Source organism: Porites lutea, chromosome 1, assembly GCF_958299795.1.
Source record: "Porites lutea chromosome 1, jaPorLute2.1, whole genome shotgun sequence".
NCBI lineage: Eukaryota > Metazoa > Cnidaria > Anthozoa > Scleractinia > Poritidae > Porites > Porites lutea.
The window spans coordinates 5,175,341-5,190,763 of record NC_133201.1 but is presented as its reverse complement, the minus strand read 5'-3'; the positions used below and the strand labels follow the sequence as shown (position 1 = coordinate 5,190,763).

Below are 15,423 nucleotides of genomic sequence, written 5' to 3'. Positions count from 1 at the left end.
GATTCTCCAAATTACAAGCGTCAAAAGAGGGACGTTTCTGTGGTACAAATGAAGAGAGCTACCTCTTTTTAACTTTGGTTAATTTTTATTCTCGGAAAGAACAAAGCCTGTTATTGAACTGCGGTTTCGAAAAGTGGCGGAAAAACGCCTTCTCATTGAAGTGGTTTGTTTTTCTGCCTTTTTGATAGATTTATTATCCTACGCCTTTTTATCATTGACCGGTCATTTAATTAATCACTATGTTTATTCATTTTGAGTGTTCAAATTCTTTCGCAACTTTCAGACCGAAATTTATTGCCAGTGATCATTTTTGTACTTAAAAAAGTCACGTACACGTCCTTAACTATTGCGTTTGCAGTGATAGAACCGAACTTAACTCACTTGACGGGGCGATAGTTACTTACAATTACTCGAAACGCACCCAATAAAACTGATACGTCTCTTGACGCTTCTAAGAACCGGATAAGGTGTCGACTTGTTCAAAGGGCGGTGCAAGTTGATCACGTGTGCAGCGCTTCCTAAAGTAAAGAACTTCTACGTGGGAGGTTATTCCTAAAGTATCTTGGTGTCGATTCATTGTATTAATTCTCTTTGTATCTATGGCAATCGCATGGCTTTCCAAAATTAACAGTCAAGTTAGAGTCAAAGCTTACAAGAACGTGAAAACAGAAAATTAAAGGGCCTACCGGTGATTCGCTTGTGAAAAAGTGGTCGCGGTGGCTTACGGGAGCTGTCACTTATAAGATCGAGAGAGAGCTTTTCGTTTATATAATTTACAGTTCAAAGGGGTTTTCACAATGCTGGTCGCTTAAAAGATCGGTCTCTAGGAGAGCTTCGACCATACTCCTGTTTTATTCATTACGCGTAAGATTTTTTTACCCTCTTACTAAAAAATAGCTTAAACAGTCAAGTAAACCATGCGATATTTTACTCGGGCATGGATCAGAAACAATAACGTGGAAATTACATTTACGGGATGGCTTGAGCTACTTTGGCCAAAATCCTGAGCGCTCTTGAACCCAGCCCTAATAGATGAAGTGAATCATACTGGAGACACAGGAGTAGACTTGCTACAAGTTGACCTCTTGGCGAGCGGAGCGAGGCTTGTTTGGCCGTGAAGCGGCCGACCGCCGGCGACTAAGTCGCGAGAGGTCGACCTTCGTCCCGCGCCATATGAAATCCAACGAAGGACTTTTTTCAAAGTCTAACACAGCAGCAACAGTATCTCTTGTTCGTTGAACCCACCATGCTTAGTATAAGTAGTTTACCTTCATTCAAGTCATAACCGTAGAGGCCATGTAGTTGATTTGACATAAATGTCTGAGTTGATTTTTTTTGTATAAATGTGAGTTTATTATTATTGCTTCTGCTGTTTTTGTTGTTCTCTGGCCCAAATCAGATTCTGGTTTCGGCAGGAAGTCCAGTTGGAAAGTTAATTTTCCGATTATTTGCGTTGGGACTGACTGCGTTACGCAGAAGTTGGCAACAATTGGAATAATGTGTCGATCCCTTACTACTTCGCACCACAAGGTCGTTTCATCGTCTAAATGAAAACAAAAACAAAAGCGGAGCAAAGCGAAAACAAACAAAGTTGAAGTTCGTACACTCATGTAGGTATGGTCTCTTCCGTGTATTGTGTTAATCATGGAAATAACTTTCTTTATTTATTGACCATTTAAACCAATCGTTCCCGCAATTACACCCACTCAAAGACTTTAGACGCATACACCTGTACCATGTCAGGACCACGTCTCCTCCACCCACTCGTTTCCACGTTATATTGATCGAGAAATGGAAGGGCTGAAGTGTTTACACCATATCAGCGAACCGTTTTCCGACAAAATTATAAACAATTGCCCAGACTATTTTGATTACGATAATACTGGTGATGTTGATGGATCGATCTTTATTTTTTGTGCTCGATTGATTGCTTCTAGAGAGGGCGCTTTTTTTTACAAACAACAACAACAACAAAACTTGGCTCCGCAGCCTTGAATCCCTCTGAGGATAGCCTACGTGTAGCCGCACCCTCCCCCCGTCAAAGGAAAAACAGACAGAGGGAGAGTCGCTCTCTCTCTCCGTTTTTCCTTTGTCGGGGGGAGGGTGCGGCTACACGTAGCCTACTCTGAGGAAGGAGGGTGATCATTGGCGCACTCTAAAAGTATTCTAACACAAATGGCAAATCAAGGGAATATTCAGAAGTACCCAACGAAGGTTTCCTCCAAAATGCATTGAAAACACTTTTTAGGCTACCCAGAGTACTTTTAGATCTCTAGAAATGTATACTAAGTGGCGCTGAAAAATTTTATCTGTTTGGTCATCCTAGGGCAACTTGAGTCCTTTCGAAATTACAAGGACTTCAACTTTATTTTCCCTAAAATTTTAGCTGTAATTTACAGTTTTACGAAAGTAAAAATTTTTCTGATACCTCTCGTCCTCAAGCTACAGAACATTCTAGGCAATTTTTGCTTCTCCGAACAGATATTTTACAGAAAACAGTCATTGGATGCCCCTGAATATTGGCCCTATTATTCATGTCTTAACTTAAGAGAAATATCCCGAAGTATATCAGAAAAAGAATTTTTAGACCAGTGTATTTTCACCACGGGACGTTACTGCTGAAGAAGTTGCATCTTACAGAGGCACACTTTAGTATTTCATAGTACCACAGGAAAGTACTGCTCGGTAGCTTTCATTTGATTGGTTGAATTGTCACACAGGACTGATTTTATTCACAAACTCAACTTCTTTGTACAGCATAATAAAGGAACACATTTTCTGGTTTCCGAAACCCAAGTTTAACCGCCATTTAAGAGATATGTTAGCGATCAAAACACGACAGACCACAAAGAGGGTTGATAACTTGTACACTAAACACAATGATGTCATTTTCCACAAACTGAACTATCTCAGTCACTAAAATCAATGTACTGCACTTGTGGAAATTCGACTCTCAATGTTGCGGAGATTAGTTTATTTTTATTATGATTTTTGTATTCATTATTTGACTGCGGCCAGAGGCATATAACCCTATATGCTTTTGCTGTAGCAGATTCTGAGGTAGAATAAAAAGTAAATATTGCCTTTGTTTGTTAATTATTCATAAAACCCAGCGCAACCCCCATTCAGGGGACTGATCTCTTCAAGGGACACTTGCCTTGTCCCGAGGGTGTCCCCTGAATAGAGGTTCCACTGTTGAGAATAATGAAATAGTCACATGGTGTGGATTCCACCACTGCGTTCACCTTACTTGTGAATTAAATCACGTCACTGGTTATCACTGATCGATGTTTGGAATCGTGGATCAATAACGTGCCAGTATAGTACTGACCATACGTTTCTGGGAACTGCCCATCTACCCTCCCCTAAGCCAACATTAACACCTATTCCCACTTAGGGCAAAATGTTGGCTTAGGGGATGGGTAGGTGGGCAGTTTCCCAGAAACGTATAATGATCCTCCTGACCTTTAGTCTGCTACACAGCCGTCTTTAGTGTCGTCACGCAACGCTCCTCACCAGAAGGAGCGTTGCGTGACGACACTAAAAACGGCTGTGACTACCTGACCTTCAGAAATCAAGTGATTCGTTCAGCAACCACGTTCTCCGCGTTGGGCCCATACGGCTCCCGAATATTGCTTTTCCATTTCGCGGTTTCAGAAATGATGAAACTTAAAGAAGCTCTTAGAAAAATATTAGCTGAATTCTTCTTAACGTCCTCATACGTTTCGTTGGTTCGAACGTATTCTCATCAATTCATTTTATCTTTGGTGTTCATTTTTTTTAAAAACATTTGTTTTCAAGCAATGACATTATAAGGAAAAACTAGACGCTTATCAAGTTACCACAAGTTAACGGGATAACTTTGTCTTTAATCCCTGGGGAAACTATCCAACAATTTTTTTTTCATAATTGTCAATAAATTTCTATCGTGTATCTCATCTTGTTGCCCAGTAGCGACGAGAACGCTCATTAGTTTTACTTGTAAAACCATGTTATAAGTTCTAACTCTTGAGTCTGTCGACGAAGGCTTTGTTGAGATTTAATTAAGATTCGCGGTTCAAACTGTGACCTCTTCAACATTACTTTAGGGTGACAATTGCTCTTTTTGTCGATTTACACAGCAAACTTTTTCGAGGTTTCTTCTTATGACTTTAAAACTCTTTGGAGACGTAGATTTTACTCCAGAGGAATTTGAAGATTTTAAACTTCCTTCCGCTTCACTTTTCCGTTCTTATGTCGTGAAAAATATCGCTCTAGACATTCCTGCACATACTACCTTCTCATTGTAATCGCGTTTTTATAGTTAGTGCAGTGACAAAGTTTAAAAGTTTCTAAGGATAGATCTTTTGATGTTATGTGAGCCAGATGCGCAGCAAGACTTGCATGTTGAGTTAAAAGAGGCTAAAAAACGTTAATTTGTTTGTAATTTGAAGAGCCCAAACATGATATTCGAAAGGAGTAAGCGATTTTATGAATTTCATGACCAAACCTTTCAATCGCTCAATATCGAATACCTTAGCAATTTTTGTTACTTTTCAAAGACAATACCGCCCACCTCTCTGAAATGGGTTGATTTCACATGCTTAGTGAACGGAACACGCAACAAAGGTAAAATTACTCAGGACAATTTACTCAAATTATAGCAACCAATTAATGACAGATTTTCGTTCTCAGAAACTAAAGACACGTTAATTTTTGCAGTTTAAGGTCGAGATTGGTTTGGGAATATTTCACTTTATCAGATGGTAGCTCGATCACGCAAGTTGTTGCTATAGTATTTTATAAACAAAACAAATAACCAAAACTTATCATGCGAGTTTAACTTAACGACTGTTTGAGTTTGCGCAAGAATACTGTATTGAATAGTTTTGCGGTTGCTTTGTCCTTTCAAATATAATGTTGTAATCTCCAAAATTTACTCCGCCCGTCTCTGAATGTAGCTACGCCGTGTGATCCCCTTTTTTGCCGTGGTGAATAAGACTCGTTACAATCATTGAATATTTTTTATCCCGCGCCCCCGTCCTCTAATCCTAAAAGAAGGATGTTTGACCATGTTCTAGTTAAAGATGTTTTCTGGTCCTTCACTTTTCCCTTCCTTAAAGGCCAACAATTTCCACTTCTAACCGGGGGTTTCCAAATTTCCATGTCAGCTGTGCGCTCGTAAAAAGGACTTCGACCAGTTTTTGTAAAACTGAGATGGCTGTAGCTATAAATTTATTTCTAACGAATACTTTGTATTGCACACCAAACCAGGGAATGTATGATTACGAAGATATCGAGACGAGAAAATTCAACTATAGATGCTCGCAAACTCAGATAAACTATCGTTCGCCGTAAGTTTAAAACTAAGAGATAAATTCTTCTATTTTGCAACATCGAGTATCGGCGGCAAGGTTACAAACTTAGAACAGTCTCAGTTCTCACCAATTAACACATTTGCCTTAGTTTTCAATATTTCACTCTTGGCATCCCAGACGAAGGCCATTATGAATTTTGACGTTTTTGAAAAGAATCTCAAGGATCTTAAACAACGCAAGTACTTGAAAAGGAGTATTAAGTACAATTATAGACAACGACAAATCTCGAAGGGCGACCTTAAACTATATTACCTACTAGTTCTTGCGTCAAGAAAAACCCTTTGACATCAGAATATTTTTAAGGGCTAAAAAAGGCAGTTAAGAGAAATTATTTCATTTACTGTGCTATTTTAGAGGGAGTAAGGAGGGGTTAATTTTCTGGAAAACTGTCCTTTTGAGATGGCATGCAGATGCAACGGGCCAAAATAACTTTAGGCGAGACGATCTTGATCAAAAAGCGCCCTTTTCCAGCGAGGTTGCTACAACTTGCGCTTTGAGGGTGCAAGAAATGTTGCCCGCATTGACTATAGCTATTTCTTCATCAAAGTGTATGTTATATATAGGCACTCAAAGCGATCTCTTATATACAGCTATTCGAGAAAGGTTGTAAAGTGCACGCGACAATCCCGAAAGGTATTGAGGGTGGTTTGAGTTCACTGTTCCTCAAAGAAATTTGAAAGGATGGCACAGAGGCCGAAGACGTCTGTTTGCGAATGCTAAAGGAAAGCAACAATAGAAGACTCGAGAGCTACAGCGTCAGGAACAACGTATTGATCATATCCCATATTATCTTTTGGGATTGTCGCGTGCACGTTTTTTTCCGACAACCTTTCTCGAAATAGCTTTATTTCTTAACAGGAGAAACTGTATTAAACCGTGTCATTGAACTAGAATTAGTATTCAACGCAGGCAAGAGAAACAACTGTTCTTCTTACATTTCTGTTATTATTAATCTTGTTGTTGAGAGAGGTGAGAGGTTTTAGTCTGCAAGTTGGATTGCTGGGTAGTTCAGTTACGCCCATGCGAATCAATTCTTTTTTTTATCTGAAATCGTGTTACAACAGCTTCTATATGTCGATAATTGTTTTCAGAGATTGGGTAAATTCAGTGACAAGTTCTCTAAGTATATTAATAATGGTAATAGGACTGAGTGGAGTCCAATTGGGACTGTAATCATACAAGTGATTAACAAAATCCGCGGGAGTCCGATTTGTTAATCACGAGTAACTATAACAAAATTTGTGATGTTTTAGCCCTCAAGAAATTCTAAGAGTTTTCTTACCAGCAGGAAAAAGGCTATTGGAGTGCGCGCACGCGATGGCGCTTACCGTTCAATTTATATAGGCACGACGCGTACTGTCCTATTAGTGCTGAGTCAGGACAGTTGATAACCAATCAGATTTGGGAATTTTGTTATAGTAATGATTAGCGGGATAATACATGTAAGTACACGTATCGACCGCTAACTCTTTTCTTAGAATTAATTGCTTGGCTACAATGACTTTCTTAGTCTCACTGAAACAGCTTTTAAATTAACACTTAGTTGACAGTTCCAACAAGTTTACAGCTCCGAGAACATTAGTAATAATACGCCTTTCGTGAAGCTGTTCTAACTTTTGAGTCTGTGGATGAACTCCTGCGGTGTGACAATGCAAATGAATCCTCTTTGGCAGTATTTCACATGGTACTATTTTTTCCATATAATTCTCCAGCACAGCAAACTAACACAGCTTGGCGCGCAAGCTTTTGATGTTGATTGCCACACTAAAAAGCCCAGTCACCGTCAGTATAGTGTTATGCCAACAATACACATCACGTAGACAAAATCGCGCTGTTAGTTTCTTGTGATTTCTTCCCTACAACTTTTTTGACTGAGGAGTCAAGGGTGGGTCCTAGTTCATATTCCCTTTCCAACCGAAAAAGGTGAGGCTGTATTTGAACTGACAACCCATTCCAAGTCTATTTTCTAGATAACTATCAACCAAATTTGCGTGATTTATCAGCCACATGGAAACCATATCCTCTCTATTTACTGAAATTGTTCTCCAGAGGGAAATCAATTTGCTCGGCAACAAGGTTATTGCTGTTAAACTTTTCAAAAGCAAAGCGCAAATGCTCTATCAGTTGACCTTTCATTTTCAAAGCATACCGTCTGCTGTCTCAACGTAAAGTCTTTATAATTAGCGTGAAATGAACTTGAACTTGCTGATTCGTAAACGTAAATGGTTCAGTCTCGCAATATAAAGCCACTATTAGGAATATAACTACTAAAGGCATGACTTTCCTAGCTTTTCAGTTCTCGTCATGCATTTTTGACTTTGTATCAGCTCAACAGTGACGTGAGAAACGTGCCATTGGCGGTTTCATTCAAATAATTTTTAAATATGTCACTTATATCAGTGGCCTTGATGTACCAAGAGCCACGGTGTACCTAATACTTAAAAATGCAAATTCTTCATGTTGCGTCATCGGGTGATGCCAATACTTTAAACATGCTTTGCTTACACTCACATACAAATAAATTAGGACGGTTATCGTTAGTGCAAACAAATATCTTAGCTTAAGACGCATGAAAGCAAAGAACGCTGTCGCCTTCCTTGGCGCGTATTTGTCCTGTTTCCGTGTTTATTTAAATTACGTTTAAATCTTTTAACATACTGGTCTAGCTATAAATTTGGTTGCCAGGCATCTTACTTAGACGAAAGCATGTTACTATCAAAAATACCCCCTCGCCATTGATAATAGATTTAAACTTTATCAAAAAGGTAATCGTGTTTAATACAGTCAAATCCCGTTAATACGGAATCTGAGGGGGCCATAGAAAGTGCCCGTATTAAGCGGTTTGGAATAAAGAGAAAGTGTAAGGGCTTTCTTTCCCCAGTGGCAAGGCAAACTGTCCATAATGATGAGGTGTCCGTATTAAGCGGATGTCCGTAAAGCGGGGATTGACTGTAGTTGGGTGTGCGACTGCAGCGTACAAAGAAAGTCGTGTTCGATAGCCTGGGGCTAGTGGATTTTGCAATCGGGCTGGTGAATCCTGTTCTTAACTTGCCCGAAGGGCAAGTGAAGTTTTTTGGGAAATTCAAATTTCAGAAGAACTGTAATCAATGCTGCTCATCAAAATTTTTTTTGAGCTACTTAAAAGACTCTTGGGCTAGTGCATTAGCCTCTCATTCCCTCCACTTTCGTTTTGTTTCTCACAGGCCACAAACCAAAGCCGTTTCCCCTTCATCATACGCTGCCACGATTCCCCTTTAAGTGCCCTGACTACTTAAGACTACACTTGAGTCGTTTCTGAGAGTGACTTCGCGAACGCTTTCTTAAAAACTCTTTCGCAATTTCTGAGTCTACACACGTGGCATGCATATATTGACAAAGGCCTTCCACATTTAGATAAGTCCTATTGTTGTTATAGGTCAGGATTTGGTCAGTGTAGTGTGCTTTTTAAAGAATATCTTTCTGATTAGCCTCTGAATATTTGCACGAACCCATAAAGTGAAGATATTTGACTGAAACCTATTGAGCAGTACTTTCTTAAGGTTCTGTTTATAGCATTCGAGTCTCGGTAAATGAAATCTTTAAGTCAAACAAAAGTTACTCTCTAAGCATCTTTAATGAAAGAGGGATTTTGTGGCATCCATGACTTTTATCAGTCGTAGGACGGTAATAAACTTTCTTGTCGGACACTGTTTATTATGTGTTACCAGTACAAAGTGGTTGAATCTGTGAATTAACTCCCAAAATGTGACAATTCAAATGAAAATTACTGGGCGGAGTGAATTTCTCGTGGAATTGTTCATGGTGGCTCTAACATTTGAGATACATAGATGAATTAATGATTATTGTTATTAAATCCTTATGTGAGCTTCACTTTCCTGTGACATGTATGTTGCTGTTTATTCTTCTGTTTAAAGTGTTATAACTCTTAAAAAAGTTTGTTCTGTTTATTTGTCTACTATTTATAATTTGCTGCCTTTTCCTTATTAATCTCCACTAATGGGGACATCAGCGATACTTCAAGACTAACGCAACCATAAATAGGAAACGCTCTCCCATGTATATTATAAATATAGCACAACCTATTTCCTAGAAAGGACATATTCATTTTGTCCCGAGGGTACATTTATCGATTTGTACATATTAATAAGCATGTAGCCAGGTGAAATCGCCTTATGACCGTTCTGGTTCATGAGTCAGTAATCAGTCTCATTATATCCAATGTTACTTCGTTGTTTGACAAAAAAACAAGTTAACTTCAATGTTTAATAACTACAATTTGTTGCTGCTTCTAAGTTATAAACGAATGGAATGGTTTGAAAAGGTATAACACGGATGTATTCCTGCAGGGACTTTGTAGTCGGTAGAGAGGAATCATAAGCAAGTTGGGCTCGAATGGGCGTTATTTAATAGCGTTCAGAGGAACGTTCATTCAGACACACAACAGGAAATGTCTAGGAAACACTTCAAATGACGTTGCAGTTTTCCTTGAGCCTCCCCAAAAGTTGTAATTCCTGTCATTTCCAAGAAGTCATTAACAAGAATTTAGGAAAAAATCAGAAATTTCATTTTGTGAAGACTGTAAAGTATTTAAACGCACTCGTACTATGTGAGAGTATTACCGAAAGTGTATCCGTTGAATGGTCACATGATCAAAATTTCGTCCATACACCGCAAAGGTTGAACCTCTGTTTCTTTAACTAATGCTGGGAGGGATATACATTGAGGTCTGCTTATTCTTATTATTTTCCCCTTCTTTCAACCGAATTAGTTTCAGTGGCATGCAGGAAGTTTTGGAGAATGAAATTGGGTTTCCTTGATGCGAGAGGCCGGAATTGAAATTTCTCTAAATTGTGCAATCGAAATGACCGCCAGATGCGATATATACTTAGCTCAAAAGAGCATATCAAGGAAACTTTTGGAATGTGACACGTAATTTTTTTTTTCAAGTTTCTTAATGAACAGGAAGCTTAAATCAAATTAAAACAAGACGCAAGTCAAGAATTGATACAAGTAACATGATAACGGTCATCACCCCTTTTACATCGTTGTTTTAAACTTTTCCGTCTTTGAAAAAGTTTTTGCCACTAGTGAGCCACAACCTTAAGTCAATTTCGATACGGCGCAACTTTTTCAACAGTAAGCTGTTCTTTGCGTGTGTTGTCACTGTGATATTGGATTTGTCTCGACACAACTAGCTTATTGACTCTAAGACACGTGCAAAGTCGACAAAAAAAATTCCACTAATTTCTGACACACTCACCAAAGATTGCTTGATTAACCAATATCTAAGTTAATTGTATGGAGATAAAATGGTAGCCATACTTTGTGAGCAACGTAATTCATTCCAGAACATAATTTAACAGTAGCAGAATAAAGATGGGAGATGAAAACAGTCACCATTACGACGCAAAAAAACCACACAATTCATCACTTAATGTAATTAGACTGTTCCTTTGGATGTTGTTTAGATCGGCAGTCAGTGAATAGCTATTACAATGAACTCGTGTTTGCTGTCAAATCAATATAGGATCTTATTACTCAGTTGGTTTTATTGAAGTGTTGAGAGAAGCTGTGAGCACGTTTCAGCCTGAAGAATAACTCTTGAATAAGAAAATAACTTAGCAAATATCCCTAAGTACATAGCTAAATAGATACAACAATTCTACTTCAATTTTCACCATATCAAACAGCTCAAAACTACAATCGATCTTCGGGCTTTTATCTATTTGCATCTTAAAACGTTTGCTGAGGGTGTGTACTCACATTTTCATATGTAAGTTAATCAATAGTAACTTAAACCAGTGTTTTTGTTTTAATTTGTCCTCATGTTCAAATATATCCAATTAGTATAAATAACTCATTGAAATACAATTGAGCTGACGAATTGACTTTGCTGTATTCAAAACGAAGAATGAGGCTATCCCAAATTCCACTGATCCATCAAAGGCTATCTCAGGTCAAACTCCTAAATGGTAATTTATGAAACCATTGATTCCTTCCAGAAACTGTTTCAAGACTCGCAATAGTACTTTTTACAAATAGTTTTAAACTGGGTGCAATATTACTAAAACCCCTAACCTAAGTCAAAGGTGTGTTTCTTATGAATTGAATATAACTTAAGAGCAGCTATCATATCCAAACTGCTTGACCCTTGGCGAGTGAATCGAAACCCTTTCATTGGACCCGAAAACGTACAAGCAAAACTAATATCTCAAAAGTTCCCTTGCTAAATTTAGGTGCTGATACTATTTCGAATTGCATTGCGGTTGTTAAAAATATTCCAAAGCTATTTTTAACAGATCTTTACACCTAAAACGACCAACGCTAGTGAGGATTCGATGGCAGAGAGTTTCATGTTTTAAAATTCGAGTCTGTAAATAAATTCGCCATTTGACGAGTTAAAAAGGTGATTGATTTCCAGAGGATGTTTTTAGTTGTCAATGGCGAGCCTGTCTTGGACTCTTACTTCTCCAGAATGGCCCACATTTAACGCTGGTCAGCCTATCAGTGTCTCATTGTGTTAATACTATTGTTTTGCCGCTACCGTGAGAAAGTTTACTTATTTTTCCGAAGCGATTTGTTCAAAGTGCACTTACTTTGACCACAGCAAATATTTGTTTTTATGCCGCCAACGAGCCGATATCAGTAAATCCATTCTCGTTAAAAGGTTGTTAATCTTAGCACATACCTAACAATGGAAACCAATTGCGCTTCACGTTTCCAATCCCACGGAAAATCAAGAGACAATATGCTTTTACGGTTTATTTAAATACGCTAATGGTTTATTCAAAAACACGCAAAATAACATGACTATGGCCAAGAGAGTAATTATCCAACGCAGACTGCAAACAATTTCTTTCACTTCAAAGCCAAATTGTGTCATTGAGAAAATTTATTGCCGAATATACTCCGGATATTTTAATGGTGCATGATTTTAAAAGCCGGAATAATTACTCTAAAGGCGAGTTCTTAACGCCTTTTTCCAATGCGCTGCGTTTCCTTTAAGTAAGAGTTTTCCTGATTTAAAACCGACCGGGATGTGGTTTCGTTGTACGGCCATCAAACACACATTAAACACTCATTGCGTTCCGACCCACCTCCGAAATGTGCACAAAGCATAAAAAGTTGGGGTCAATATTTGCTGAACATTAATTGCTTTGTTTGTGTGGCAAGCAGAAAAAATGCTACCAAAAATGAAGAGCGAGAAAATTAGAATTCTCTCGATTCGCTTTATGTCCGATTTTAAGAGCCCCAGAGGATTAGTTAATAGAGTAATTATCGAAGGCGTACTCGCTGGATCGCCTGCATCTCTGTAAACAATGGAAGTTCCTGGTGCCACCCACAAAGAGAATAACAAACATAGACATGTTTTGACAGGAAATTATAGTGAAGGTAAAAAATGACCCTTGTTAGTGAACACTGCAAACAAAAGGGGCGTGGATGTTAATTAACACTAGTCCAAACGCGATTAGAGAGCCTTGCTTTCCAATCCAGTCAAGCTGCGCGCTACTCCGTTGCTTTCAGAAGCGTTGTTGGTCGAAATATTTACACGCATTCGGAAACGGCTACTTCTTCAGGGGCGGCTATCTCTCTTCTCGATGCCTACGTGATGATATCGATCTCTTAGTGGGAATCAGCATTCAAGGTGAGCTGATTCCGCCACAGAAACACAATACTGGTACCCATTAGTATTATTCAGTTGTTAGTATTGATACACTGACAGCCAATCACATCGCAACACAACAATTGCACTCAATACAAAAGCAAGCAACACCGAATTATTCGCAGAACTTCAACAGACTCGGTACAAGAAACATCATCATTAAACTTCAAAACAATGATTTCTTCAACCGATGTTGGCGGATCGGCATTTACACCGGTGATGATTCCCAAGTCACCTTCCAGTGAAATTGATGGGGAAAGAGATGTTGACTTTCACTGGAGAAATAGCAGTCCAAGCCAAATGCCTTTTTCTCGTCATTTCTGGTCCGTTTGGGGGCCGTATTCTCCCACCTTCGGCCCTTCCGCTATGGAGCATGTTTTAAAGCCGTCAAGCCCACCGCTATGGCCAATGTGCTCATTTGGAGGACCAGCGTATCCATCTCTTTGGAAAGAGCGATTCCAGTTTAGATTCGCAGCGTGTTCTGATGAAGAGAAGCCGAGCCAGTCTTACATTGGACTTATCGCTGAAGCGATTCTTAGCTCACCAGAAGAAAAGCTTATCTTGAGTGATATCTACAACTACATTCTTACTCACTACCCTTACTTCGGAAACAAGGGAACTGGCTGGAGAAATAGCATCCGCCACAATCTCTCTCTGAATGACTGCTTTGTCAAAGCCGGTCGCAGCCCAAATGGAAAAGGTCATTTCTGGGCAATCAGTTCTCTTTATTATGACGATTTCCGACGTGGTGACTTTAGAAGGAGAAGAATACAAAAACGATCACACAAGAGCAGAAGAAACTCCAGTGAGTCCAAAGAAGATGTTGTTATCTGCAAGGCGGAAAGCAGCGAAGAGGTAGAAAACGTCCCTGAAGACCCAGACGAGTTTCTCGAATGTTCAAAACCTGAGCGCGTTGAGCAGAAAAAAGAGGAAGTGACTGAGAAAGTAGAAGTATCTCAGGAAAAGCGTAAGTCATTCGACATGGCCAGCTTACTAGCTCCAGACAGAGGCCAAAAAGAAGGAGGGTTGCTTGTGCCAGTCTATCCTCGTCCATTTGATCCGACTCTCGTTTACAACTCCTTCCCAACCCATTCTGGTGAATATGTGGCTACGTCGCCCGCTTTTGATCGGCTTCACTCTGGTGAACCCACCAGATTAATCTTTCCTTACAATTATAGACTTGCCTGCTAACTCAAGCAGGCTTTTCCTTCTCAGTTAACTTTGGCAGATCAAAGTTAGAATCACCGACTCGTGTGGTTGTCTTCCGACTAAAACCCTTATGAGAATGTAAAACTCCAGTGCACCGCAGTCTATAGACTGGCAGTTGCAGAGACTTTGAACAATTACAAAGACAGTGTTTAAAGACTTTTCAGGGCATAGATGCCTTGTGTAAAGATAAGTTATAATTAGCTTAGATTTATCTATTATATTTCGGCACCGAGCAAAACGAATCGAGAACAAAGAATATATTGTAAAATATAGTTCAGTACAGTATTCGACTATGTGGAATTGAGAAATTGTTCCTGTTATAGGGAATCGCATGAAATGAGCATATTATTTGTAGAGTTCTACGACAAAAAAGGTGGCATATACAAAGAAAACTATGTATAAATAATTACAAATTTGTTAATTTACTTTGTGCAGATGCTTAAATTATTTCGTGAAGAATTTATTTTTTGGTTAGTAATTTGGTTGTTTAAAACAGAACTAGAGCAGTTCTATTGCTTACTGAGGTGTTTTTTTTGATAGCTGTAGGACTTTATTAGAAAGTTACTTTGTCGGTTAGCCAAAACGTAGAGCATTGTGTATATTCAGCCTGTTGTGTTGTAATCACTAGTAAACAAAGCATAAATACAAAGCCCTGCTGCTTAAATCGTACCATTAACAGAGACTCTAGACTTTGTGAACATGTACACGTCTAAATCTTGGCAAACGCGGAAAGCATCTTTGGCGTTTGAATAAACCTCAGTGGATCTTTAATTGCGGTTTCCTGTTTAATGTGATTCGTTTGCCACACGTTAATCGTTGTTTAAAATAAACCGTCATCTCTTTCCAAGAGTAAACTATTTACGAGCTGTAAACTGTTTTCGTTTGACGCTCAAATTGAAGAAAACAGGAAGACACAGAGAGAAAAAAGGGCTCATTGAGTAGGAATGTTTTTCTTTGGCTTCTTAAAATTGATCGATATTTGATGTAAAAGCCCCTCTCAATGCCAAATTTTAGAGATTTTTCTATTTAGTGCCAGGAACTTGATTGTGTCACGTCTGACTCAGTGGAGAAAGAAATACATAATGGTCACTCTGAAAATACATATAAGATATTCATTTTAAAAGCAAAAAAAGATAATGTCTTCATCAAAGTATGACTAAAAGTGTTACTTTAGTTTGAATTAATGAAGATTAT

The 15,423-nt window shown here is 38.7% G+C and overlaps 1 protein-coding gene across 1 annotated transcript; it reads left to right on the top strand.

Annotated features, from left to right (window-relative positions):
- Window positions 1-13,133: 13,133 nt before the first annotated feature.
- LOC140943294 (uncharacterized) lies at window positions 13,134-15,000 on the top strand. The gene has a single exon (XM_073392378.1). It carries the CDS (start codon window positions 13,195-13,197, stop codon window positions 14,209-14,211), a length of 1,017 nt encoding a protein of 338 aa, XP_073248479.1. The 5' UTR covers window positions 13,134-13,194; the 3' UTR covers window positions 14,212-15,000.
- The last annotated feature ends 423 nt before the right edge of the window (window positions 15,001-15,423 follow it).

Excerpts from the sequence above, each read along its gene's own strand:
- LOC140943294 (XM_073392378.1), top strand. The coding sequence starts at position 13,195 with ATGATTTCTTCAACCGATGTTGGCGGATCGGCATTTACACCGGTGATG.